General features: G+C 62.3%; 1 protein-coding gene across 2 annotated transcripts; it reads left to right on the plus strand.

Moving 5' to 3' along the window:
- Positions 1-24,401, plus strand: TMEM201 (transmembrane protein 201). Of its 2 annotated transcripts, XM_060013696.1 has the most exons (11): positions 1-126; positions 6,963-7,083; positions 7,744-7,938; positions 9,148-9,324; positions 10,473-10,825; positions 11,310-11,513; positions 16,843-17,075; positions 19,156-19,227; positions 19,905-20,204; positions 21,016-21,153; positions 22,331-24,401. In XM_060013696.1, the coding sequence occupies exons 1-11, from the start codon at positions 14-16 to the stop codon at positions 22,426-22,428; spliced, it is 2,004 nt and encodes a 667-aa protein (XP_059869679.1). In that variant the 5' UTR covers positions 1-13; the 3' UTR covers positions 22,429-24,401. The 2 variants fall into 2 exon arrangements, with proteins under 2 accessions (XP_059869679.1, XP_069396820.1); XM_069540719.1 differs by lacking the exons at positions 16,843-17,075; positions 19,156-19,227; positions 19,905-20,204; positions 21,016-21,153; positions 22,331-24,401 and having other exon boundaries at positions 11,310-14,327.
- Positions 24,402-26,184: the final 1,783 nt, after the last annotated feature.

Below are 26,184 nucleotides of genomic sequence, written 5' to 3' on the forward strand. Positions count from 1 at the left end.
CGCGCCAGGAGCCATGGAGGGAATGAGCGCGCTGCTGGCCCGCTACCCAACGGCCGGCCTGGCCGGCGGCCTGGGGGTCACGGCGTGCGCCGCCGCCGGCGTGCTGCTCTACCGCATCGCACGGAGGTGAGTGCGCGCGGCCCACGCGGCCGGCTAGTATCACACCCGCGCCCCTGCCCCCGCACCCGCCCTGCGCCCGCTGTCCTCCCAAGCCCGCCGGCTCCGGGGCCGCCCGCGCCTCGCTGTCCGTGAGCGCGGCGAGGCCGCGGCGCGGCGGTGGGGCCCGGCCGTGTGTCCCCGCGCCGAGACCCACTGTGCACGCCCCGCCCCCGGAAGGAAAACCGGACTGGGGATCCCCAGTCGGGAAGCGGCTGAGGAGTGGGTTGGGGGACCCCAGGAATGTGGGGCGGGCGGGGACAGCCAGCGCTTGACGTACGAACTTCCTCCCCCGCGGAGATCTGCGCTGGCCCAGCTGCAGGGTCTGCAGGGCCCCCAAACCCTGCGGGAGCGTCGAGCGGGGGTCGGGCCTTGCTCCTTTCCGTCTTGAGCCCCGATCCCTGGTCCTCAGGGGCACGTTGGGTCGCGTGAACACCGACCGGTAGTTTCTGAGCCGCATACGCTGTCTCGGGCGTTGTTCTAATCTCACATAAGCCCATTTCAGAGTCACAACCCCTGCTCTGTCTAGAGAAGCTGAGGGACAAAAGAGCTACATAAATTGTTATTAATTAGACGAGTCAGGGTGTGAGCTGAAGTATCCTGACCCTGGAGCCTGCATCCCTGACCCCCGGGCTCCACAGCCTCCAAGAGCAGGCAAGCCTGACATACTTCAGAGGTGTTTAAACCGGGCTGGGCTGCCCAGCGGGTTCAGTGGCGGCTCCCCACCCCCGACCCTGGCTCCGAGATCATGCTGACCCCACTGTGCACAGCTGGTCTCCATGGTCAGGGATAAAAGCTTAATGGCCTCTTGCTTCAGGAGGACCTCAGGGGCAGCCCCACTGTCAACCCACTTGATCCACCTTCCCAGGGGATAGGGGAGAAAGGTGGGGTTGTGAGAACATTCTGGAGACAGAATGGGTGGGCTTGTAGCTTCAGCAGGGGATGTGGAAGCGCAGCTCTTAGGTGGGAGAAGCGAAGGAACTTGCCCACGGTCACTCGGCAGCAAGTGGGGGAGCTGGGACTTGAACCTGGAAGGCATGTCTGTTCTTCCTTAGCCACCACCGTGTACTGCTTCTCACCCAAAGGGAAAAGAAGTGAGGGCGACTGAGTCACAGGCTTCCTGGGGGAGGAAGGGGTAGGAGGGACATCAGCTGTGTCTGCAGGATGAGCCAGACTGGCAGGCTGAGGAGGGGGTGGCCTCAGGGGTCCCTGACAACGCACAGCTCTGCGTGTCCCAGCTTCTGCCCAAAATTTGGAAGCTGGAGGGGCTTGCCGGACCAGCTGGTTCAAACCAGTTATCTTATGCACGAGGGAACGGAGGTGCAGAGGTGCATGCCGCCTGCTGTTGCTCAGATTCCCAGAGCGTGTCGACGGCAGAGGTGTGTCCAGAGCCCGGTTTGCCTCCCAGTTAACCGGGGGCAGGGAATGTCAGCCCAAGGACCAGAGCCTGGGCCAGGTCTTGTGTCCAGGCTTTGCAGCTCTCACTTGTGTTGGTGTGGCTAGATTCGCACTGGGTTTGCTCACTGTGCCTCAAGCTCCCGTCTTGTGCTGCGGCTGTTGCTGGGGGTCCCGTCTCCCCACCTGGGCTGCCAGCCACAGCTTTCCCGCTCCCGGAGACAGGAGTCTGAGGCCTTGGTGCAGTGTTGGGTGAGCTGCTTCGAGGGGAGCCAGGAGGGCACCAGTGTGGCGTGACACCAGAGTCGTGGTGTGGCATTGGGACCTTTTGATTGAGAAGGACCAGCCCTTTCCCAGGAGGCTCTGAGATTCTACCAGAGCGCTGGCTTTTGTCTGGGGGTCATAAATTAGCCACTGTCACGATTCAGAAGCAAGACCAGGCTGAGCCCTTCTCCTCTGTGGGGGAAACAGTGACAGTGAGGAATGGCTTTGGCCACAGCGTGGGTTTAGAATGACCCTGGGGAGGGCATGTGAGGAGAGTTGTTTCTGGAAATGGACTTGGCCGGCTGGGTGTTTGGGGGCTCAGCACAGCGATGGAGGGACCTGGACGGAGGATCGGCCGGGGAGCAGGGGGAAGAGCCCGCTTCTCTGAAGGGCTGCGGTCCCCAGAGCCTCCGGCAGGGCCAACCCTGGCTTCCCACCCGCGGAGTCCTCTTGACCGGACTGTGTGTTATGACCTGGCGTGGGGCAGGAGCTGCTGTTGGCCCCATTCTACAGATGAGGAAACAGATGCCCAGGGAGATTGGGCTTCCTGCCCTATGACACCAAGCTGCTAAACGGCAGAGCCCTGCCTCACTCTGGCCCTTCAGCTCCTAACCAAGCCTCGTGCTCTGGGTCCTCACTGAGCAACTTGGCTGTCACTCTGCACCCATAGGAGGCCAGGTGGAAGCCCCAATTACACTTCCCCAGGCTGGCACGCCCTGTACCCAGGCAGTCTTGGTGGCTTCCTGTGCCTCCCCCACCCAAACTCCCACCCCCAGGCTCTGCCGCTTGCCATCGTATCCATCTCCTGCCATCACATCCCTACTCAAGACCTCTGGAGGCCCCCGTAGGTGGTTATTGGATTGTCTACTTTCTGGTGTTTGGAAACAGAGGATGCAACCTCCCAGGTAAAAGAGTTAAGCCTCAGCCTGGCGTCCAGGGTCCCTGGTTCCCGCTCACCTCTTGCCAGGCTCTCCTGGTGCTGCGCACTCTGGCTGGGGGGACCCTGCTCTCCGCACGCATGCCGGGTGGTGCCCCCCTTGCGCGCAGTCCATCTGTTTGAGGGCCACCTGCTCATTTGCCTTGCTGGCCGGCAAACCCGTTCTTGAGGGTGACGGCAAATGCACCACTTGTTGGCTCTCTCCTATTGCACCTGTCACCAGCTGCCCTGTGAGGTCGTTGTTCTCGTCCTTGTGTCCGGGTCAGGAGTGGAGAGCCTCGCTCATCTCTGCCTCCCTGCGATCCAGCATGTGCCCAGCCGGCGCTGTGCTGAGGGACCGGTGTGGTCCACCGAGGGCGGATCCGGGCTTTCTGTCTTGGTGTTGGCTGGACTGCTGTGGGCCTAAGTGTGATTCGCCTTGAGGCTGGCGCGGGCGGCTGGAGGCCCGCTGGGTCCTGGTGGCACTGAGCTGCACATTGGTGCCGCTGTCCCGCTGCCCAGGAGCCTGCTCCTTGGATTCTCTCTGGTGGATCGGACAACACTCAGGGCACAGAGGAGCAAGTGAGGAGCCGTGTGGGGTCCGACAAGGACCCCTCGCCTATGAGCCTGTCCTGGGATCCCCTCGGGGCCCTGCTGGAGGCTGACCTCTCGGCCCCCAAGGGAACCAGCCTGACTCTCAGAGACCATCTTCCAGACCCCGCCAGGCCAGCACGTGGTGCCCAGGGTCACAGGCTGTGTGCCAGACCCTCTCGGGGAACTTCTCAGGGCCTGGCAGAGACTGGTGGACGCATGGGCCTCCCCCAGATTCTGAGCACCCCCCCCGCCCCCCAACAGGGACTGATCCCCATCAGTGTCTCTTCCATGTGGCACAGTGCTGGGCTCACAGCAGGTGCCCACCCCCTGGCAGGGTCCTGGACCGAGGGCCTGGAGCTGCAGCCCTCAGAGAGGTGGGCCAGTGGTGGGCTAGAACTGACACCCCCCGCTCCCACCAGACCTGTAGGGCACGGCGGGATGCCAGGGCACGAGCTCTGTTGTAACTAACTGTCCACGTGTGGGGCTGAGGGGGTGATACCATTGTTGGGGGCCTGTGTTCATCTTTTCTTCCCCACTGTGGGTTTGGGGCTTGTGGAGGGACGGTTCCAGAGCATGCAGCTGCCCCTGGCTCCCCCCAGGGGCCCATCCTGCCCTTGGCTGCCTCAGGCCTCCTCCAACCCCCGCAGAGCCTGAGAGAGCTCAGCACACAGGTAGCAGGAGCTGGGTGAGTACCTTCCAGACCCTCCCGGCCGCTCACCCTCTGGGGCCCAGCCTTCCACCTGAGGTGGCCTGGCCTGGACCCACCTAACTTGCTCCTGCCTGTGTCACAGGGACATTCTGTCTTGTCCCCTCAGATCTTGTCCACCACGAAGAGTGGTTTGACCCAGAGCCTCACTGGGGATGGAGGTTGTTGGCTTGCGGGAGAAGCGGGTGAGGGATAGGAGGGGAGCAGGCTGGAGGGCCTTTTCCCTGAGCAGCAGCAGAGCCCCGGCTAAGCGGGCGCAGAATAGGCTGACCCAAGGGCTCCTGCGTCAGGCCTGGTAGAGGTGGGTGCAGGCCCAGAGGCCAGGCCCGCGCCGCACCGTGGCTGTGGGGACAGTACGTACGAGCTGTGAGGTCAGCCGTCAAGCGCAGCCCGCGAATGTGAGTCACTTCATCCACGTGTCTGACGCGTGGCGCTTCCGGCAGGCAGCAGCGGCGCTGGTGCTTGGGGAGCTGACATTCACACCCAGCTCCCCGTAGCTTTGCTGGTCCGTCTGCCGCTCACAGGCCTGCACGCGCCTTCAGGGCTCACCCCTTGGGAGCTGTGGGAGGTGACTTCCTGGCGCGGGGACCCCATCTGGCCAAGGTGGCAGGCAGCTGCCCTGTCCGCGAGAGAGGACCCTCACCCCGCCAACCCTGGGCAGGGATTACCAAGCCAGAGCCGCTGGCCCAGGGACCAGGACGTATCCCCAGCCTCCCCTTCCTGCCACCTCCTTCCAGGCCAGGCTCACTTCCCTAGCAACAGAGCTGGAGGTTCAGGGTAGACACGATGACTTCCTGGGCGGGAGGGGCTTCGTGCCTGGCCCCCTGGCCCAAAGCTTCAGTTCCTGCTCGCCTGCCACCGGTTGTCTTTATTCCCTTCCCATCTCTCTTTATTCGTGGGCTGCCAGCTCTCCTGCTGGCTTCTTTCCAGAGGCGGGGTGTGGTGCGGTGAGTTTCTGGGGTGAAGGGGGCAGAGGGACCCATCACGAGGACAGCAGGACCTGGGGGCAGAGGGGAGAGGTTTTCCGGCCTGCCTCATCACCCCTTTGGACGCAGCACTGTGCACTCTAACAGAGAAGCCTGTAAAGCAGGTACAGATTAACAAAGAGAAAGCCAAGTGCCGGCTTCTCAGCAGAGCAGGTTCCCATACCGCTAGCCGCCTCCTTCCACTGTTCTTTGCCTGAAGCCCAGTGAAGCTGTCAAAATGCCTCCGCTGATCACCTGCCCAGCTCAGCGCTTTCCTAAATTCTCTCATTTGGGGAATGGACGTGGCAACTACCAAGCAAAACCCTCCAGTCCCAAGGATCTAAAACAATGTGGGCGACAGGTGGCAGCCACTCTCCTGGGGACTTCTGTGAAGCGCAGGAGGTGCCTTCCGTCCGAGCCCCTCGGCAGCCTTTTGTGGGCAGAGATTATCATTATCCCCCTTGGCCAGATAAAGAAAGGACTTTCCCCAAAGGCCACACCATGACCACGAGCCACGCTGCCCAGTGCTGCTGTTTCTGGGCCTTGTCCTCTGGTTCAGTGATGCTGAAGACGTGCGGTCCCTTGTCGGCCATTCTGAGGGCCTTGGCCTGAACTGGAGCTGCAGGTGCCCTCTGTGGACCCTGGGACCCTTCCCTGCGAGGTCTGGTTTCATGTCCTTGTCTCTGTCCGGGCTTTCTCCTCCCCTCCCCTGCCCTCCCCATGTAAGCTGTCATTTGTTGGGTATTTAGCTGGGCACTGTAAGCGCTTCCCACACTTGACATGTCTTGTCCCCAGTCGACAGGTGAGAAGACTGAGGCTTGGAGAACTCTAGTAACCTGCCCACGGTCAGTGGAAGGGCAAGGCCAGGAAGCATCAGCAGTGTCAGAAGCAGCAGCTCTGCTTCCCGGGGGGCCAGCCTTTCTTCCAGGCCCCTGACAGTCCCGGGGACAGGGTAGTGACACAGCCAGCGCCCTGCGTTGCCAAGCACCTTTACGTGTCTTGTGTCATTGGGTCCTTGTAACACGCACATGCCCTGGTTCTGTGATCGCTCCCACTTTGCAGATGCGGGCCGAGGCTGGGAGAGGAGAAGGTGGCAGAGCCGGGGGCTCTGGCTCGCAGAAGGTTGGGGCCATGCTGTCCTGTGGACAGTAGGGGTGTCCGTGTGTGGTATGGCTGCCCATCCCAGCGAAGGCCCAGGCGGCACCCCCAGAGCTGGAGGTGGACTCTGGGGGTGAGTAGGGAGACAGGAGTGGCAAGGCCAGGACCCCAGGGTTCAAGCAGCTGCCACCTGTTGCCCACATTGTTTTAGATTCTTGGGACTAGAGGGGTTTGCTTGGTAGTTGCCATGTCCATTCCCCAACCCCCTCGACACACACACCCCCAACAGCCAGGGAGATGGATGGACGGCCCTAGAGCACAGATCCGTCGGTGCTTGGGCTGGGATTATCCTTCACACCCCACCTGTCAGCACACATGTGGCCGGCAAGGGCCACTGTGGCCAGCCTGTCCTGTCCCCCTGCTGGGGAGGGGTGGCCCCAGGCTGAGCAGCCTTCTGCAGTCCCTACCCCTTGGCCTCCTTGGCCCTCGCTCTCCTGGGGACTTCTGTGAAGCCCAGGAGGTGCCTTCCATCTGGAAACTCCCCAGGGAGCACCATTTCCGCATCCTGGGAACAGGCCCAGGTCTGCGGGCCTTGCGGGGGTGGAGGGTGGTCCTAGAGCCTGGTCCCTGTCGGCCCCGTGGCCTGGCTGGCCCTGGGTTCTTGATGCCTCTCCAGCTCGGGGGAGGCTTGGCCTCAGAGGCCAAGGAGAAGCCCAGGTCCTGCCGTCGGACACACAGCATCCTGTCCTCCTCCGCCTGCCTGCAGCTCCAGCTTGGGGTCCCCACCCCGCTTCCCACATGCTCTCCCTGGTCTCCTGTCGCATGGGTACGGAGGTCTTCCCGCTGATTCCACTCTGCTCGTCCACAGGATGAAGCCGACACACACCGTCGTCAACTGCTGGTTCTGCAACCAGGACACGGTGGTGCCCTATGGGAACCGCAACTGCTGGGACTGCCCCCACTGCGAACAGTACAACGGCTTCCAGGAGGTGCGGCCCTCCCATCCAGGACCTGCGGGCCCTGGGCCCTGACCCTGGGCCCCTCCTTTGAGGAGGAGCAGACAGGCTTGGGCAGCTAGGGTGACTTGTGCAAAGTCCCAGCTCTGAAACTGGCAGGTTTGGGTTCAGACCCGGATCATTCTGGCTCTGAAGCCCAGTCTCTGCCTTGCTCCAGGCTGGGCTCGGCAGGCTCTCTGCGGGCCGGGCAGTGAGGGGTTCAGGCTTTGCAGGCCGCACAGTCTCCTGCGACCGCTCGGCACTGCAGGGCCTCCACAGACGTGTGAGCGCGCGTGGCTGTGAATAAAGCCCAGGAAAGCTTTACTCACAGGCGTGGGCAGCCAGCCCACCGCCAGAGATTGCCGACCCCTGTGCCAGCCCCTGCTGGGTCCTGAGGAGGGAGACCAGGTGGGAGTGTGAGCAGGGGGCGGGGTCCAGGCTGCACCCTCAGCGTGTCGCCTGTGTTGGGGGTTCCCGTGAAGTTTCTTTGGAAGAAGAGCTTCTGCGTTGCACGTAAAGCAAGGGAGTGTTAGCGGTCCACTTCCGTGGAGTGCGGGCACGCGGGCCCTCCGTCCGGCGCCTGGCCCGAACCCGTGGGGAGGCTCTTGCCCGTAGGGAGGGGCTCCCCCGACTCAAGTCCTCCTCCCCCCCCAGAACGGCGACTACAACAAGCCGATCCCCGCCCAGTACCTGGAGCACCTGAACCACGTGGTGAGCGGGGCGCCCGGCCCCCGAGCCCCCATGCAGCCCCCGCAGTGGGTGAGCAGCCAGGTGCTGCTGTGCCGGCGGTGCAGTCACCACCAGACCACCAAGATCAAGCAACTGGCCGCCTTCTCGCCGCGCGACGAGGTGAGCGGGTGTGGGAGGGGCTGGGGGTCGAGCAGTGGAGGGGAGGCCCCGTGCTGGCCCTGTGTTCCGCGTGTGTGATGTAGTCCACCTCAGCTGCCGCTCGCTTCTCGCTCTTTCTGTCTCATGTCACTGCTCTGGGGGCCCCAAGCCTGGGAGCATCATGGAAAGCCCAGCTCCTGCCAGCCCAGAGGGCTTTGTCCCTGGGTAGGGGGAGGTAGGGTCCTTGGGCTCCAGCTTGGGGCCCTGTTGGACCATCCTGTCCGTGTCCCTCTGAGTCAGTCTTAGCCACTGGCTGGTGGGCAGTTTGCTCTGGAGTTGGTGGACGATGTCCCGGCTTGTGGGAGAGGAGGGGACACAGGTGCTGCCGAGAGGCTTGGTGTTAGGGCTTTGCCTCCCCCAGGTCCACCGTGGAGCCCAGCAGCCTTGTCATCTAGCTGGTGTCACCTCACCCAGTCTGGGGGTTCCGTGACCTCAGGAGAAAATCCCAGCTGAAGCCCAGAGACACTGACTTTCCCAAGGCCCAGCCTGGGAGTGGGGGAGGGAGGGAAATGGAGGTGAGCTGGGGCTGGGAGGGGAGAGGCAGGGAGGCTGCAGAGAGAAGGGCAGGCATGTGCGATGAGGCAGCCAGGGCACCTCTTCTGGCACATTCAGTCCCAGCAAGAGATGAAACTGATAACCCTCCCGCCCTCCCCTGGAAGCAGGGAGGGAGGGGCGTGTTGCTGCGTCTCTTGGGGGAGGAGGGGTGGGAGGGGACTCGAGTCTCCTGGGCTGTTCCGAAACGTAAAGGCCCTTTGGTTTCTGCTAGGGCCCTGGCCCGGCCAGGGGCTCTCTGGTGTCTTCTAGACCACTGGGCTTAAGGGCGGAGGCAGCCCCACCTCTGGGTTGTCCATCTGCCCGTGTCCAGGTGGTGTCAGCCCAGAGCTACCTTCCCCCGTGGGTCACCTGCCTTCCTGGAGCTCTGGAGTCCGGGAGCAGGGCCTGAAGCAGGGGCCACGTCCCAGACTCTGGCCTCAACGTGCGTCCTTCGGAGCGACAGAATTGGCTGGAGTGTCTGCTGTCAGCTGAGGGCCCTGCTGTGTCCCGGCCTCTGGGGGGCCCTTATTCCCAGCCGTTTGTCCTGTTGGGCAGCGGGGGAAGCAGGTGCAGATTGGGGACGACTTGCACACGGTCACCCCCCTGGAGACCCTGAGCCTCTGTCTCCCTCCGCAGGGCAGATATGACGAGGAGATCGAGGTGTACCGGCACCACCTGGAGCAGATGTACAAGCTGTGCCGGCCGTGCCAGGCGGCCGTCGAGCACTACATCAAGCACCAGAACCGCCAGCTGCGCGCCCTGCTGCTCAGCCACCAGTTCAAGCGCCGGGAGGCCGACCAGACGCACACGCAGGTCCGAGGGGCGTCCATGGGGCACTCCAGGCATCCCAGCCCTTGGGTCTGTGCAGGAAACCCCTTCCCAGAGGGCTGGGCCAGTGACTGGGGGGCAGCTCTGCAGAACTGAGGCCCTTTTCCCTGGGGCAGCAACTGTCCCGTGGGGCCACATCCCAACCTGTCCCCAGACACGGAGCGGAGCAGGGGTCCTAAGGAGAATGTTAGTTATTTGCGTGCGTGACAGGGGTTTCTGAGCTGCCCTGCTGAGCCTGGGCACCTGCCAACACCTGTGTGGGTTCCTCCCAGCGCCTTCGTGGTGGGTGCTCTCCAAGGCGCCACGGAAACCAGACTTGGGGAGGTTAAGTCACTTGCAGAGGGCCACGTACCTGGTGTGTGGTGTCACCAGGATTTGAGCCCAGGACTGGCTGGCTAAAACCATTGTTCATTTTTATCACTGTACTCAGATGCTGGAATGTCCTGGCTTAAAAAAATGTGATATAAGTAGCAAGTGGGTTTAGAAGTAAAATCCATCCTCCCCAAAGAAACTCCCACCCACCCCCTGGGTCCCCGGAGGTGCCCTCTGGTTGTGGCCATCTCGCTGACTGGTTGGTGTGTGGTTTCCAGTCTGCAGCCAGGCCCCCGACCACACAGCCACGCGCCAGCCACGCGCCCACTTGCACAGTGGGATGCTCTGACCCTTGCTTTCCTCCTCTCCACCGTGTTCCCAGACTGAACAACTTACTGCTGTTTTTTTAAGCTTAATTTTGGCCAGAGTTATCTGTATACTTATTACAATTCCAGTTAGAGCCGCAATAGGAATTTTTTATGAGAATTTGAAAACGATTGAAAAAAACGTACTTGAAAGAAGAGGTCACCATCACTTCAAAAGGATTTCTGTAGAGAATGCGGCAGCACAGCTCTTCCCCACACAGGAGCTCGCAGTGGGGTGACGGCCCAGAAGTGAGACAGAGTAATGGGACCCAGTGGTGAACCAGAAACAAAGCCAAGAGGGTGTGAGAATTTAGGGCGTCTCTGATCATCAGGAACTGGTGGGTTCTTCGGCAGGTGGGCCCCGGCCAGACCCCCGTGCACAGAGTGGGCACCAGGATGGGTGTCGGTGGCTCTGTCTCTCTTGCCGACCAGTCTCTCCCTCCCTCCCTCCCTCAGAGCTTCTGCTCGTCCGTGGTGAAGGCCCCGCTCCAGGTCATCGTGCTCCGAGCCCTCGCCTTCCTGGCCTGCGCCTTCCTGCTGACCACCGCGCTGTACGGCACCAGCAACCCTTTTGCCCCAGGGGCGCCCCTGCCCCCGGCCCTGCCACCTGGTAGCAATGGCTCGGCCCCGCCTGACAACAGCACGGCCCCTGGGGCCGAGGGCTGGCGGCAGCTGCTGGGCCTGCTGCCCAAGCATGCGGCGGAGAAGCTGCACGAGGCCTGGGCCTTTGGGCAGAGCCACCAGATGGGCGTCGTGGGGCTGGGCCTGCTCACCTGCCTGCTGGCCATGCTGCTGGCCGGCCGCCTCAGGTGCGTGGGGGGCAGGCGGGCGGGGCATGGTGGGAGCAAAGCTCCAGGCTGGAGGGGCGGGGCTCTGAGGGGCCACTGGGGCCACACCGCCTCGCTGCTCCACCTCAGACTCCTCATCTGCACAGTCGGCTGACGATAACCTGGCTCACGGGCTGTTGGAGGGTCGAGTGGGCGCCCTTGGGCCTTTGCTCTGCTTCCCCGTGCGGTTGCAGACCCTGTACCGAACGGTGTCCACATCATCTCCCAGTGACTCTGAGGGAGGTTTCTTAGCCCCATCGTACAGACTAGAACACTGAGGCTCAGAGAAGCACTGACTCGGAGTCATGTGGCCTGTAACTGTTGGAAGCGGCATTCAGAGGCCCACGCTCTCCTCATGGCCCTGGGTTCTGTCCTCTGAGCAGGGCTGGGGGTGGATGAAGGTGGCAGAGTGGGAGGGGTCGCCTTATCCCGCCTCGCTGGGCCCTCACTCCCGCTCTCCCCGCAGGCTCCGGAGGATCGACGCCTTCTCCACTGGCCTGTGGGCCCTGCTGCTGGCGCTGCACCTGGCCGAGCAGTACCTGCAGGCTGCCTCGCCCAGCTGGCTGGACACGCTCAAGTTCAGCACCACGTCCCTGTGCTGCCTGGTGGGCTTCACAGCAGCCGTGGCCACGAGGAAGGCGACGGGCCCACGGAGATTCCGGCCCCGAAGGTCAGAGAAGCAGCAGTGACTGCGGGGGGAGGACAGACGGACGGACAGGCCCAGGGCTTTGCCCGCAGCGCAGACAGTGCCCCTCTGTCTTGCATCTTTCTTACCTGCCTCACTTCCGGCCCCGCCCAGCCTAGGGCCCCCGGTCCTGGCCCAGCCCCTCCACTTCCCCGAGGAGTCAGGCCTGCCCCCCTTTCCTTTCTGGCTCCACCAAGCCATTCCCCAGCCCAGGCCCCCAGCCCACTGAGTGCTCTCTAGCTGCTCACTGCCTCCACCTCTCTGGCCAAAGACCCCCTCACCGTCCTGAGCCTGGAACACGGGCAGCGCCCATGCTGCCTGCCTCTGACCCGTGGCTTCCTGCTGGCAGCTCCAGGCACCCCACACTGGCCACGGCCCTTTTCCTGGCTCTGACACCACAGGAAGAGGGTTGCAGGCCTGCTGCCTGCTTCTCCTCTCACCTTGCCCCGCCTCTGGGCCCCCGACATGGGTTGGTGGTGGTGGCTGCAGGGTGGGCCCTGGCCGCATGGCCTGACCACGTGGGCTGCTTGGCATGGGCAGGTGGTGCTGAGCCGGGGCCAGAGCAGAGTCCCCTACCTCGTCCCACCGTCGCTTCTCTGGTCTGTCCCTTTGGTCCTGCCCGTTGCCCTGTAAGCCCCGTGGAGCTGGTGAAACCAGGAGGAGACAGGGCTGCCCCCTGGGTTCCCTGCTCTGAGACCCTGTTATCCCTCAGCCTCCTTCCCCAGGAATGGAGAGTGCAGTTCTTAGGCCCAGACAGGCCTTGACCATGAGTGTGTGGGGGGAGGCCTTTCTCAAGGTGGACGGGAGGAAATCCTGCCTCTCCTGTGGTCAGCAGGTATCTTAACAGCCAGGCCGTGGTGAGAATTGGCCCAGGCTGGGGGGAGGTCTAAGGTCTAAATACTCTCTCCTTTACTTCTCTATCTTTTGGTCACCACTGTGAGCCAGATAGGCAGAACCTGGGCACACACACTCTGCCCACTCTCCTGGGAAGCCCCTGGGTTCTGCCCTCGAAAGGCAGGACCCCAACCGTTATGGCCAAGCCCTCCACTCGTTCCCTGCAGGGACTGGGGTTCAGGCTTCCTGGGCGGAGGCGGCCCTGATCGGCAGGCAGCGCGGGACCTGAACTGCTCTCGTTGGCCCTGTTCCCTTCCCCCCATACCAGGGGTGTCCCCAGTTTCCTCCTCTCACCCCCTTCCTCCAGTATGATGCCTGGGAAATGTCCCAACTGCCCAAGGTTAGCATGGAATAAGGAGCCCAAGGGACACGCAGGCCCATGACACCAGGTTATTGTCACCTTGTCCCTCTCTGGCCTGTCACTGCCCTCCTCCTGGCCCCTAGAGCCCCTCAGGGAGGGCACCACAGCTCCTGCTTCCCACTTCCCTGTAGGGCAGCCGCAGACCGCACAGGGCTTCAGCCTTGCTCTCCCTGGGCCAGGCCCTGCTGTGCCAGCCTGTTTACTGCCTGTGGGTGGAGAGCTGGACCCCTCTCCAGGGCCCCTGAGTGCTGACCTTGGTGTGGATGTGCTCTGGAGGCTGACGTGCCGTCCACGTTTGGAGGCAGTTCCCAGCCTGGGGGCTGCCCTCCCAGGGCCGTGGCAGGAGGCTGGACCAAGGCCGTGCGCCCCTCCAGGGCCCTGGGTCCTGCAACTCCTCACTGCAGGCACGAGCCCCCTCCAGGTGTGGCCCCAAGTGCGCCAGCCCCTCCGCTGTACACATGGGAGCCCAGGGAAGGCAAGAGCGGATCACACGCGTGTGCGGGTCACACTCAGGAAAGGGCGGCCAGCTGGCTGAGCCTGAAGGGCAGGTGGAGCGTGCCCGGCTCAGGCCCCTCGCAGAGCCCCCGGGGAACAGGAGTCGTGCCCAGGCCCCTCCGTCCTCCGAGGCGGCCACCCCTCTCCACTCACCCCTCGGCGGCCGGGTGGGGAGCGCCCGGGTGGAGCGTGAGATGGAAGGGCGCTGGCGAGGCAGAGGGGAGTGGGCTGGCCGTCCCTCGGCCCGGCGGCCAGCCTCGGGGAGAAGGCGCGGCGGGCGCCAGGCAGGGAGCCAGTGTCTGTTGGCTGTGCATGCCCTGCCCTCTGGAATCTCCCGTTCTCAAGGAAGCTGGCAGCGCGATGCTAATTACTGTTTTTCTTGGTGTTGAGTAGAAGCAGGACATCTGTGTGTACGTGTGTATTTAAGTTAAATTATTTATAACAACCCTAACCAGCTCTCTTGCTGGCCAGGAGCCTGCTGAGCAGATGTCGCTCCTGCCCTCTAGTGGGGACGGAAAGACACCTTCATGTCACTGAGATGGAGCTCATCGAGGAAGGCTTCCTGGCCTCTTTAGTGTTTGGTGTGATGTTTTAAAATCACCCACCTGTCCCTTAAAGTTTCATTACATAGAGCATATTCCAGCACCTTCCGACATTACTGGCGACAGCTGAGGAAGTGCGGGCACCACTGGGATCGTGGCTTATTACCTGGGAACGTGTCGGCCCTGCTTGGGGCCTCTCTCCCCTCCGCTGGGGACGACAGTCAGACCATCTGGGATCAAGGGGCCGTCTTCTCCCTCCAGCTCTGGGGTCCCCGCCCCAGGCCAAGCAGGCTCACTCGTAACGCTTGCCCAGGAGCCCGCCGGGAGGGGCCCGTGTCCCTTCTGCCTGCAGCTGTCACCGAGTGTCCCGTCCTCTCTTGTGCAGACGTGGATGATTGTCTAGTGATCCTCCAATTACTGTAACCGCAACTCCCGGCCATAGATGTAGTGTTTTTGATGCTGTATTTTCAATAAATGCCTCCGGGGCCCTGCTTTGACCGGTGGGCGTCAGGCACCACGTCTTTTCTGGTTTTTTTCTTTCACGTTCCTTCAGAGGCTTCTGTGCCGGGGGCGGGGGCTTCGGGGGACGGGGGTGCCCACCAGAGCCAGGTTTGGGAGCTGGCAGTGTGGGCACCAAGTGGCTCAGGGCCCACGATCCTCGGGCGCCCTGCTGGCTCGTGCTTCTCCTCGTCTCCATAAACTGCTGCTTAAAATGCAGTTCTCTCTCCTGTTCCCGGCTTGGCCTGGGGTTGGCTTGGAAAATCAAAGGTCCCCCTCAGTGTCAGATGGGAGGCAGTGCAGCCAGCCGCCCGCCCTCTCGCTGGAGCCCCTGTGTCCCGGCGGACACACAGACTTGGATCCGGGCCGGGGCCTCTCTGAGATGGGATTTGAAGGCACAGGCGGTCTGGGCGGGCCTCGCCAGAGGAAGTGTCGGTCCCCGTGCAGCGCTCGGGAGCCTGGCGGAGATGGGGCTCCTTTGACAGGGGCCTCCTGGGGCCTGTCTTCTGCGGAACCAGGACAAGGGCTCACGCTTGGCCCTTCACAAGGATCTGCTAGTTGAGTGATGCCACTGCATGTCCCAGTGAGAGGGTCAGACCACAGAACCGTCTCCCCCTCGGCGCCACCATTTTTAGTAGCATCAGAGATTGGGAAAGCACCTGTACCGGGCGGATGAGAGACTCAGGTTATAAGCTATGGGGCAGCGCCAGGTGTGAGCAGGATCTGGGAAGCGTAGGAAAGGGCTGAGAAGACCCAGCTTCTCCTGGGCCCAGCTGGCCACCTCTGAAACCTGCAGCCCAACTTGGACCCTCTCCTCTTACTTGCCGATTACTGCAGGTGGCCCTTGGCCGACTCGCGGCCTGGCCTGGCCTCCTGGCCTGTGGGCTGCCCGGTGGGGCGGCGCAGGCAGAGTCGCGCTGCCGCCCGCTGGAAGGGCCCGGGCGTGCCCGCCCCCGTGGCCCACGTGCCCCGCCCTCATCAGGCTGCTTCTGCACAGGGCAGACGGGGTCCTCTGGGAGGTGCAGGCCCCAGCAGGGGGCAGGGCTTCGTGCGTGATTGGAGCGAGTTGGCCAAAGGTCCCGGCGCACCTTCACCGCCCTTCACTGTCGTGCTGAGTGTCCCCCCACCTTGCAGGCCACTCCTCAAGGTCGTCTGTCCTGCCAAACGGTATGTCATTCTAAAATGACAGCACAAAATCGTATCTTGTATTTAGAGGCAGAACCTTCCGCAGGTGTTTTGGGGGAAAGGAGGTGTAGGGGTCAGACAGGCTTAGGCAGGATGGGTCAGCGGGTGGAATGCAGGCGCGTCCAGCCTGGGGCCAGCCAGGTTGCCCAGACTCTGCCGTAGATTTGCTTGATTTCCCCGTGTCCCCCAGACACTGGGCCCCGGCTTTGGTTCTGAAGTCCAGGTGGTTTCCTGGTGCTTTGGAAGGCTTTAAGGAGGCCACGCGATTCTCCAGGAGGGCGTCAGCTGACCCCACACTTTCCTCATAAAACTTGTTTAAAGAGAGGGGCAGGGATGAGAAATAGGGAAATCAGTGGCGTGGAGATACTGGCCAGCAGTGCCCCGAGCTCAAGGTCGTGGTGGGCACGGGGGGGGGTACCTTAGGCAGCCCCCCGGCTCTGCTGCAGGGACTGAGCCAGCCTGCCCGTCCGTCGGCACATTATCCATGGGCTCAGTTGTCCCTTGGGGACCGAGGTAAGGCTGGACCTCCCGCAGCTCCGTCCAGACGGCGGACTAATCATGTATTAACTGTCTCTGTCCCTCCCCCTCTGTGATCGGTTGCCTTAATCAGAAGCATGGTTGACATTCTGGCTTGGGGCCACCGGGTCCTGTCGTGTGATCTGTACCGTTCTCGAGTTAAAGAGACACTGTCACCTTCCGTCTTTCGGGCAGCCTTGCGATCGTTACGGGTCTTTCTAAGTTCAAGTTGGTGTCCGGCCAGAGCCTCTTCCCAGAGCTTCCCAAGCTTGGCTGCCTTCCGCCCCGCTCTTCCAGGGGCTTTCGAGGAGTGTCTGAGACCAGAGGGCAGCGGCAGGACTCCCAGGGTCGGGCCCTGGGGAGCAGGGGCTCCCCGAGCTCGGCCGCTGCCGGGAGGCTCTGGGCACCAAGCGGGTAGCGGCGCGGAGGAGCCCAAGGCCGTCGGCCCAATTGAGCGGCCAGCGCAGGGCTGGGCGTTTTTTGCTTCGAGGTGAAGGGTTGGCGTGAGGCTGGTGAGGGCGACAGTGTCACTTTAATACCGAGACTCGTAGTGGACCTAGTTTGCTGTGAGGCTGAGGGGATCGGAGGGGGCATGCCGGGAGGGGTGGGTCACGCTGGTGCCTCCCAGCCACCCGCTCCTAATGGCGTGAATGTGGTCGGACTGCTTTTCTGCTGCAACTAACACACGCCTCCTCTGGGACCCCGACTCGTGCCCCACCTCGCACCGTGGGAGGGGAGGGGGCCCGCCGTGCGGAGGCCGCTCCGGGGGCCCCCGGGGCTGACCCAGTCCCCTCTTCCATGCCCGCTGGGCTCTCTCTCGCAGGTACTTCCCGGGAGACTCTGCCGGCCTCTTCCCCGCCGGCCCCAGCCTGGCCGTCCCCTGCCGAGGCGTCGCAGGCCCCTCGCCGGCTCTGTTCATCCCCACCCCGCCCGGCTTCCTGCCACTTGCCAACCAGCAGCTGTTCCGGTCTCCCCGCCGGGCCTCGCCCTCCTCGCTGCCCGGCCGCCTCAGCCGGGCCCTCTCACTGGGAACCATCCCCTCTCTGACGCGAGCAGGTAAGTAGTGCTCGGGCCGTGGTGGGCAGCGCGGGGCTGGGGGCAGCCGGGCTCGGGGACTCTGGCTGAGCCCGGGGTGGGTGGTGGTGCTTCTGCTTAGAGACGGGCGGAACTGGGTTCAGACCCTGCTGTGTCCACTCATGGGCTGCCTTAGCCAACGGGCTTAACCATGCTGAGCCTCAGTTGCCCTCAAAATTGAGGCCAGTGGTGGAACCCACTCTGGGTGGTCGTGAGGGTTAAACCGGGTGGTGGATTTAAAGTGCTTAGGCGTCCGGTGGGTCCGTGTCCCCTCCCGTGGGGTTCTGTCTTTTATCACCGTTCTCACCGTTATTATTAACTGCCGTTGTTCTGAGACACTGGAGACTGGGAATTTTGCCCCTGGCCTTTCTGTGTGGTCCACAGGGCAGGGATTCGGTTCAGGTCTGCTACATTTATGGAGCCCCGGAGTGACCAGCACCTGGTCCCTGTCACCGGAGGCTTTGTCTCCTCCCTCCCCTTCCCCAGCAGGGTCTTCCGTGACGACCCTCCTCACCTTGGGAAGCCACCCGGTGCCCACGGGGTTTGCTTCACCCTCGGGGTGCGGCCTGGGGTGCGGGGCTGCGCGGCAGGATCCAGCCTCTAGGAAGGTGGGCGGCATCTTGGTTAAGCCGGGCTTGCTGACGTGCAGTGTCTCTGAGCCCCTGAGCAGCTCCCCCAAGCAGGGGGCTCCCCCTCCAGTCCGACACCCCTCTGGACCTGTTTCCCTCCGGGACTCGCCCAGCGTCTGCTGTGTGCAGTCCAGCGTCCTCGTAGGCAGAGGGTGGGCCACAGTGCAGGAGACATGGCTCGCTGGACACAGCTCGTGAGCTGAGCGGTGGGTAGTGTTTGAGGCCTTCAGGCTGGGATTGAAGGGGTGAGAGCCCCGAGCCGTACGGAGACCTGGACTCCAGGGACTCCTGTGTCACCGAACGTGAGCCGTGTTGCTGGCGGAGGGTGGCTGCCGCCTGCCCTCCTCTAGAAATGGCTGTGCAGCAGAATTCCTGAGCCCGTGGCCGGCCAGTCCCAGCTCAGGCCTTGGGGCTGACGGACAGGGCCTCTGCGGGCCCTCCGTGAACAGCAGCTGGAGCCGGGGGGAGGGGAGCAGAGTGAACATGGAATGCCCTGGACCCAGGGACCTGGAGGGCCCGGAAGCTGGGCCCTTCCCCAGAAGAGTGTTCTCTGTGTCAACAGGCAGCCTCCCGGTTGCCCTGGGAGGCCCGAGGCAAGGGCTCAGCAGGCCCCCTGCCCCGAGGGTGGCAGAGCAGTTCTGTGGAACGCAGGCTGGTCTCAGGTGGGATCCCGGAGTCTCCGTTGCTGGGGCGGGTCCTTGGCTCAGGTGTCAGGAGGCCCTGGTGGTCCGGGGCGCGGGCGCAGTACCAGGTCCATCTTCCCGTCTCTCTCTCTCTGCTCTGCTGGCCTCTGCACCTCTCGCTGCAGGCCTCACCCCTGCGTCCCTGCAGCTCAGCCCCAGCAGGAAGGCCCCTCCCCAGTTCTCGAAAGGACTCCGGCTGTGCTTGGGCCACGTGGCCATCCTCACACAGTCACTTGGGGGTTGACCTGGGTCTGTGTCCCCGGACCGGTGGGTGGAAGGGGCAGGCGGGGCTCTGTGGCCGACGGACCCCTCAGAGCCCTTCGGGCAGTGGGGCAGCAGCCCCCACGCGGGCGCGTGGAGGCCGCCGGCTCTCTCCACGCTCGGCTGTCAGCGGGGCACTCAGGGGACCCAGGGGCTCATGAGATGGAGCCCCTGCCCTTGGGGCGCACTCGGCTGAGGGAGGGGCAGCGGGCTCTGCGCACCAAGGCCCAGCGCAGGGGGTCAGGCGACGGGTTAGTGGAGCAGGGCAGGGCTCCGAACGGCCGAAGCAAAGGAGGCGCAGGTCAGGTACCGGGACGCGACCTCCCGTGCGGCCTGCTGTGGGCTTCGGCCTCCTCATCCGCGAGGCGGGAACGTGCCCTCGTGAAAACTCCACACGGTGACGGTCTAGGCAGAGCGAGGCGGGGAGGGGGCCGGAGCCGGGGCCCTGTCTCCGCAGGGACCTGTGTTGCCTTTCTCTTTCCTCTCCAGACTCAGGGTATCTGTTCAGTGGGAGCCGCCCACCGTCTCAGGTGTCCCGATCCAGAGAGGTTCCGGTTTCAGGTGAGGAGGACAGAACGCCAAGAGGAGTGACCGGGAAGCCGCCTGAGGCAGGGCAGCGCGTGGGCCGGCGTTTCCAGAGCGTGTGCAGGGCGGGACAGCAGCCGCATTGAGCGTGAGCTTTGGGGTCAGACGGGCCCCCAGAGGGGGTCACGTTCAAACCCCAACCCTGTGCCTCCCAGCTGTGCAGCCCTGGGCAAGTGCTTCACGCCCTGTGCCTCAGTCTCCTCTTCCGGGAAGTGGGCGTGAGAGTTTCTAGGATCAGCTGCGATGCTGCTGTCCTTACAGTGGTGACGGAGGGAGGCGGCACTGGGGGTGCCGGCGTCAGCGGGGCTCAGGGTCGCTGACCTCAGGTCTCCAGGGTTGGTTTCTCCCCGGGCCTTGCTCTCAGCTGAGGGAGGAACCAGGGGCTTTGGATAGAAGTCAGGGGGAAGGGGGCAGAGGGGGCATGGCTGAGGCTCCGGGATCCTCTCCCCTCTCTCGGGTGCCTGGTGGGGTGCAGGCCCCTCCTACCTCAGTCCTCAGTAGGGCTCCCTTCTGCCCCCCAGTCTAGGCCCAGCCTCGCCTTTCTCCCTGGGTCAATACAGGAAAGAGCCCCAGGACGACAGCCGGTCCTATAACCAGAGCAGACATTGACACGATGTTGTCATCTTTGTTTCTGTCACCCTCCCACCCTCCAGATTACTTCTCTCTGCTGTCGGGGAGCTGCCCCTCCTCCCCCGTCCCTTCCCCAGCGCCCTCCGTGGCTGGCTCCGTGGCCTCCAGCTCTGGCTCCCTGCGCCACCGCAGGCCCCTTATCAGCCCTGCCCGGCTCAACCTGAAGGGGCAGAAGCTGCTGCTGTTCCCGTCGCCCCCCGGGGAGGCCCCTAACACCCCCAGCAGCTCCGACGAACACTCGCCCCGCAACGGCAGCCTCTTCACCATCGAGCCGCCCGCCATCCCACAGAGGCAGCCGGCGCGGGACACGAAGCACACCGTGGGTACGGCCCTCTGACTGCCCTCTCGGAGGCAGGAGAGCCCAGCGGGCCATGGGAGGCCTCTGGTCAGTGTGCAGCGGTGGGGACACCGTCAGGAGGTCACACGGGGCCTGTCCTGGCTCTTATCTGACTGTGTGGCCACTCTCCCAAGTCCCTGGCCTGGCTGGCCTGGCTTCTGGTGACCTTGAACCCTCCAGGACGTTGCCCTTTTCTGGCTGATTTTATTTTCTTCTCTTGCAATTGACCTGGAGGCTCCTCTGTCCCTTGGGATGGTCAGAAATGCATCAGGCTGCATCTGGTTGCAGATGTTTTTGTTTTGCTCAAATGAAGTTTTTCCGCAAAGCATTTTAGAATTTTTAAAATTAGGCCTCAACCTTTAAAATCTAGAACTTTCACATGAATGTGTGGATTTCCTGTGTCTCGTATTATATCAGAAGATCTGGCCACGCTGGGCCAGACAGGTAGAAGGGCAGGCTGAGGTCCCACGCCCCAGCCTCTGCCACTCCCTGCCCCACCGACCTGCCCCCTCCACAGCCTCGCTTGTGGCCGTCGTCTTCTACCGCCTGGCGGTGTTTGAGTTTGTTGCTCCTGATCTAAAGCCAGCTCCCTTCACGGCAGCTACACAGACAGGACCTGAATGAGGACCTGGTCTCCCACTGCCCACTGCCTGGGGCGGGCCGAGCAAGTTGGGACCGGCAGGGCTGGCTGGCCAGTCACGTCTGAGGACCATCCTGGGATTGGAGGTGGAGCTGCCCCGCGTCTGTCCCTGGGGGTGAGCCATGAGCTCCCACTGAAACGCCCCTTCTCCCTGCAGACATGAAGTCAGCGCCGGAGGGGGGCAGCACGTGCAGCAGCCGCTCTATCAAGAAAGAGGACGACTCGTCCCGGTCGTCCTCCTGTGTGGTGGACACCACCACCAGAGGGTGCGCGGAGGAGGCCCCCACCTGGCGAGGTCTGCACCCCGTGTGATGTGCGGGAGGGGGGCAGGGTAGCGCGGGGTCTCCGGGTCTGCAGCCGCCTCCTGAGAGCTGTCCGAGAACAGCCCCTCGAGGGCTCTTGGGTGACAGAAGAGGGTGAGACGGCCCACCCGAGGCCTCCTGGGCCCCGTCTGTGGCAGCATCCCCACTCAGATTCGGGTCTGATCTGCGCTCTTACAGGAGCCTCTGGCCACAGGCGGCTCTTTACATCTAACAGTTAAAATGTAACAACATTAAAAATCTACTTGCTTAGCTGCACCAGCCGCATTGCAGGCGCTCCACTGCCGCGTGTGGCCTGTGGCTGCTTGACTGGACAGAACAGATGCAGAACACCTCCACATTTGGAGAAAGTTCCCCTGGAGGGTGTCAGCGTGGGCGCCCTGGGGGCCAGTGCAGAGGCTGCAGGCTGTGCAGGGCACTGAGTTGCCTGGGTTCAAATCCTGGCTCCTCTGCTTGCGGGATGGGGGCGGGCTGTGACGTCAGATCCCAGTTCAGTGTAAAGCCCAGCGGTCGGCTCCTGGCACCCCCTCCAGGTGGGTGGGAGACGTGTATGTTGACAGGATTTTCCTGTAATGATCGTTTTGAGCTGACTGGAAATGGGCGCTGCTCCCAAATCAGGTGGCGTCTGGGATGTGACCCAGCAGCATCAGCTTGGGGTGGGGGACCCCAGTCAGCAGCTTACCGCCTTTGAGGCCTGGGCAGGGTACTCGTCCTGTCCTGTCTGTAAAGCTGGTGTACCCCATGGCAAGGTGCAGGTGTGTACCACCCTAGCCCGGTACCTGCCTGGTGGCACAGGGTCAGGAAGAGAGGCATCTTCAAGGAGTCAGGACTTGGGAATTCCCTGGTGGTCCAGTGGTTAGCACTCCGCTTCCACTGCTGAGGGCCCGGGTTCAATACCTGGTCAGAGAAGTAACATCCCACAAGCTGCGGGGCACAGCCGAAAAAAAAAAAGGAGTCAGAATCTAACTAAGTGACCCCACGTTCCTGGGTCTTTTCAGATGGGGAGGCTTCCGGGTGCCCCGAAAGAACTGGGGTGGGGCCTCAGTCCGGGAGCACCTCCCCTGGGGGTGGGGCCTCAGCCCTGGAGAGCCTCCCTGGGGGCGGGGCCTCAGCCCCACATTGCTCACAGGTCTCTCGTTTTCTCTCTGGAAGGTCGTTTAGCCCCCTCGCTGATCCGGGGCCTCCTGGCCGTGAGCTTGACTGTCAACGCCCTCTTCACCTCGGCCTACCTGTACCAGAGCCTGCGCTGACCCGCGGTCCGCAGCCTCCCGGCACCCAGAGAATCTCGGAGGGTGCGCCCAGGTGCATGCCGCTTCCACCACTGCCGGCCTCAGCCCTCCTCGAGGGGCTGCCGCCTCCGCCCTTTTCTCCAGGGCCCTGGACCTCGCCAGAGGGAGCCCTGTTCCCGGAAGCCTTCTCCCCACCTAACAGACTGCGGGGCTGGGCATGGTCTTGGGGGTCCCAGCCCTCCCCGCCCACCTCTTTGGCTGACATCAGTTGTGTGTTTGGTGCTGACGCTCTGATCCTGAAGCCAGGGGTCCCCGAGGGGCTGCATGACCCTGGGGTCCCTCCCCACCATCCAGCCCTGCCTGGCGGGAACGCCACGACTGCTGTGACGGGATCAGGAGCTGTGGCCCTGAGCCCGCAGCCGCGGGCTGTGATTACATCTTCGTACTGTACCCCTCCGTCCCGTGGGCCGCCTCAGGCTCCCTGGGGGAGGAGGGAGGGGAGGTCTCCAGCCGGGTGGAGGATAAACCTCCCCTGGCAGGCCCCGTTGAGGGCCGGCATCTTTTGCCGTTGTCCTGCCCCTTCCTGTGGGCTGTGGGCTACGCCTTCCCTCTGGCTCTCCTGGGCGGGCAGGTGAGTTTCCTGCCCAGGGCCCCTCAGAGTTCCTGGGTCTCAGGGGCCCAATTGGACTCATGTAAGCACCACCCCCCAGACTCACTTCTCCCTGCTTGTGTCCCCATTTTATTACCTCTGGTGACCTTCCCTGGCAGCAGCCCTGCAGCCGTGAGAGCACTACCCAGGGCCCGCCCCGCCCCGTTTCCAGGCCCCTCCCTCATGCACTGTCCACAGGGGCCTTGTTTGACCCCCTCAGCCTGCAGGTCTCTGATGAGACTGGACCCTCACGCCCACCCTCAGCATTCTGCTGTCGCGGTGGGCTCAGCGCGACCTCTGTCTCCAGGCCACTGTGGCCAGCCTGCTTCCTACCCCACGCCCCTTGGTCCTGCCACTGCCCTTCCGACCGATACGGCAGGTCTGCCCCCTACACCTGCCCTTGTGCTGGGGTCCCATCCTGCCCCCGAGAAGAGGAAGGGTGGGTCTCAGTCTGGCACAGGGACCCTCAAGATGCCGTGAGGAATGAGAGACTGCCTGTGGGTGTCAGCATCCCCGTCCCGCTGCCCTGGGCCCTGGACGCAGGTGTGGGGCTGTGTGTGTGTGTGTGTGTGTGTGTGTGTGTGTGCGTGTGTGCGTGCACACTCGTGCGTGTGTCAGTGCACGCGTTCGTGCCACTTCAGGAGGAAGCAGCAGCCTCTGTGAATTCTGAGACTCATGTGGGGAGGCTCACGACGGCAGGGGAAGGGTCTTCACTCTGTCATTCAGGGATAAAGTTTAATTTTATTTTTCTACACATTTTTGCCAGGCAAGGCGTTCTGCTGGGAAGCAGGATGCCCCCAGTCCTCCCTGCCGGGGAGGTTTAGTTTTATTAAGCTTTGGGTGCTTTTTTAGTAATTTTTTTTTACCATGTGGGGAAGGAGGTTGCTCTGACATCCCCCCACTCCTGAGAGCTACTGTTTCCTGCCCTACCCCTCACCCCAGAACGAGGGGGATTGGGGGCCAGGGGCCACGCCACGTCCCAGACTCCAGCTGCCAGAGATGGTTCCAACTCGGAGGTGGTGCCTCTTGGCCTCCATTCGTACCGTGGGCGTGGCCGTCGAGTTTTTTAATTTTACTGTTTGCCTAACCAAGCCAAATTCCATTCCCGAATACCCTTCCTCTCTGGCTCTGAGGAAGCCCTGACTGAGTGCCCAGCCCCCTCCTCTCGCGCCTGGGCCCGCCTGGCCCCTCCTGCCCAGGGCCGGTGGTCCTAGCGCCCCCCCCAGGGGCAGGGGAGAGGCTGGGCGGGGAGGGGGCTGACTTACGTTTTCTTTCAAACAAAAAACACAACCTTATTTTTCTTTACAAAAGCAAAAAAAAAAGGAAACCAAAAAAGATACCAACCTTTGAACTATACCTCAGTCTGTCTCGTCTTTATTCTCTTTGGGCAGCCGAGGCCTCGGATTGGGGGCCGCGGCGGCAGGGGAGCCCGGGCTGCCGTGGAAGTGGCTTCACTCGCTTGTTTCTTGGATACAGAGCCCGGGGTGGTGGGTTCTGAGTGGCAGTGTCCCCAGAAGGACTGGAGGGTTTGAACAGGACATTATCGGCCTGGACGGCGGGAGGGTGAACCAGAGTCTGCTGAGCAGAGACGGGAGGCTCTGGGCAAACAGCGTGAGCAGGGGCTTAGCCGTCTCTCTGCGAGATCCCGTCCCAACCAGCGGGCCAGCGTCCTAAGCGTCCCAGCACAGGTTCTGGGCCCAGGCTGCCTGGTGACTGCGGAGTCTGCATTTTTATGGGCTTCATTTTGGTGCTGTGAAGTAACAAGCCCACCATCCAGGGCTGAGCTGGGGATAATTAAAGCACCACACGATGCAGAGGGCCTCGTTCGGGCCCAGCACCCATGGGGAGGGTGGGTGGTGGGTGCTTGGCTCCCTGAGGCCAGCGGGGCAGATGGGAAGGGACGGGGCTGGACTGCTCACTCCGACCGCACTCAGGTCACAGCCGACCTTCTGGGGCAGCAGGACCAAGCTGCCTGCAGGTGGAGCCACAAACACCCTGAGTTCACTGACCTCAGGGGTGTGATGTCCCATGAGGCTGTGACCTCAGGGGGCCAAAGGGCCCACTTCTTAGGAGCCCTCTCCTCCGTTGAGCCTGTGAGGTGCCTGCCTAGGAAGAACCAGAGGCTCCCTTAAAAATCACGCGGGTCCCCTTGCTCAGGGCTCACACCCAGCCCTGTGCTGGGAAGAGGAAACCCAGCTGAGGGGGCCGCGGGGAGGCTCCACAGTTGTTTCTGTGAGGGATTTCTTCCTTTAGGTGTGTCTGTTATTATCTTACTAATGTCATCTGGGTTTTTTTTTTTCTTTTTTTAATATTTATTTGGCTGCATTCGGTCTTAGTTGCGGCACACAGGATCTTCCGTTGCAGCGCGCGGGCTCTTCATTGTGCCATGCGGGCTTCTCTCTAGTTGTGGCGTGCGGGCTCAGTTGTTGCGGCGTGCGGGCTTAGTTGCCCCGTGGCATGTGGGATCTTAGTTCTCCGACCAGAGATCAAAACCCGTGTTCCCCTGCATTGGAAGGCGGATTCTTAACCACTGGACCACCAAGGAAGTCCTGTTGTTTTCTTATAAAAGGGAAATAAGTTTATTGTAGAAAATCTAGAAATACAAGTGAGCAAAAAAAAAAAAGTCTCATAATCCCACAATTAAAATATTGGCATCTACCCTTTTCTTCTACATACATATCTTTTCTTTTCTTTTCTTTTACGAAAGTGGGATCTTTCTGTCCACAACATTTTTGTCACTTTACTTCTCACTTTACACCATCATGGGCCTATTTCCATATCAAGTGTGACTTCTCGTCCCTCTTAAAGGCTGCCTTCCCCGTGAGCACAAGCAGGTAATTTTACCTTCCCTTACAGCTGAGCATCTAGAAGGCTTATCATTTCTCCCTGCTTTTATAATTGGGACAGAGCAGTAAGCATCTTGTAGGAACCTATGTCTTCTGTACTGAAGACTTTTCTTAGGATAATTCAAAGGTTTTCAGGATTCTGAAGCTTTTTATATGCGTTGCCTGGTTGCATTCTAGAAAGCTACAGAAAATGATGAGTTGTTTTTTGTTTGTTTTTTCAAAAATCTGGAGCTGACTTTTGCTTTGGAAACCTGCACCTGGTTACCAGACAGCTTATGTGGT

Source organism: Delphinus delphis, chromosome 1, assembly GCF_949987515.2.
Source record: "Delphinus delphis chromosome 1, mDelDel1.2, whole genome shotgun sequence".
Lineage (NCBI taxonomy): Eukaryota > Metazoa > Chordata > Mammalia > Artiodactyla > Delphinidae > Delphinus > Delphinus delphis.

Bases quoted from the DNA above. Each gene is read 5' to 3' on its own strand.
- TMEM201 (XM_060013696.1), top strand. From the start codon at position 14: ATGGAGGGAATGAGCGCGCTGCTGGCCCGCTACCCAACGGCCGGCCTG. The intron at 19,228-19,904 runs GTGAGGAGGACA...CCCACCCTCCAG, and splicing joins CAGAGAGGTTCCGGTTTCAG to ATTACTTCTCTCTGCTGTCG. The intron at 20,205-21,015 runs GTACGGCCCTCT...TTCTCCCTGCAG, and splicing joins GGACACGAAGCACACCGTGG to ACATGAAGTCAGCGCCGGAG.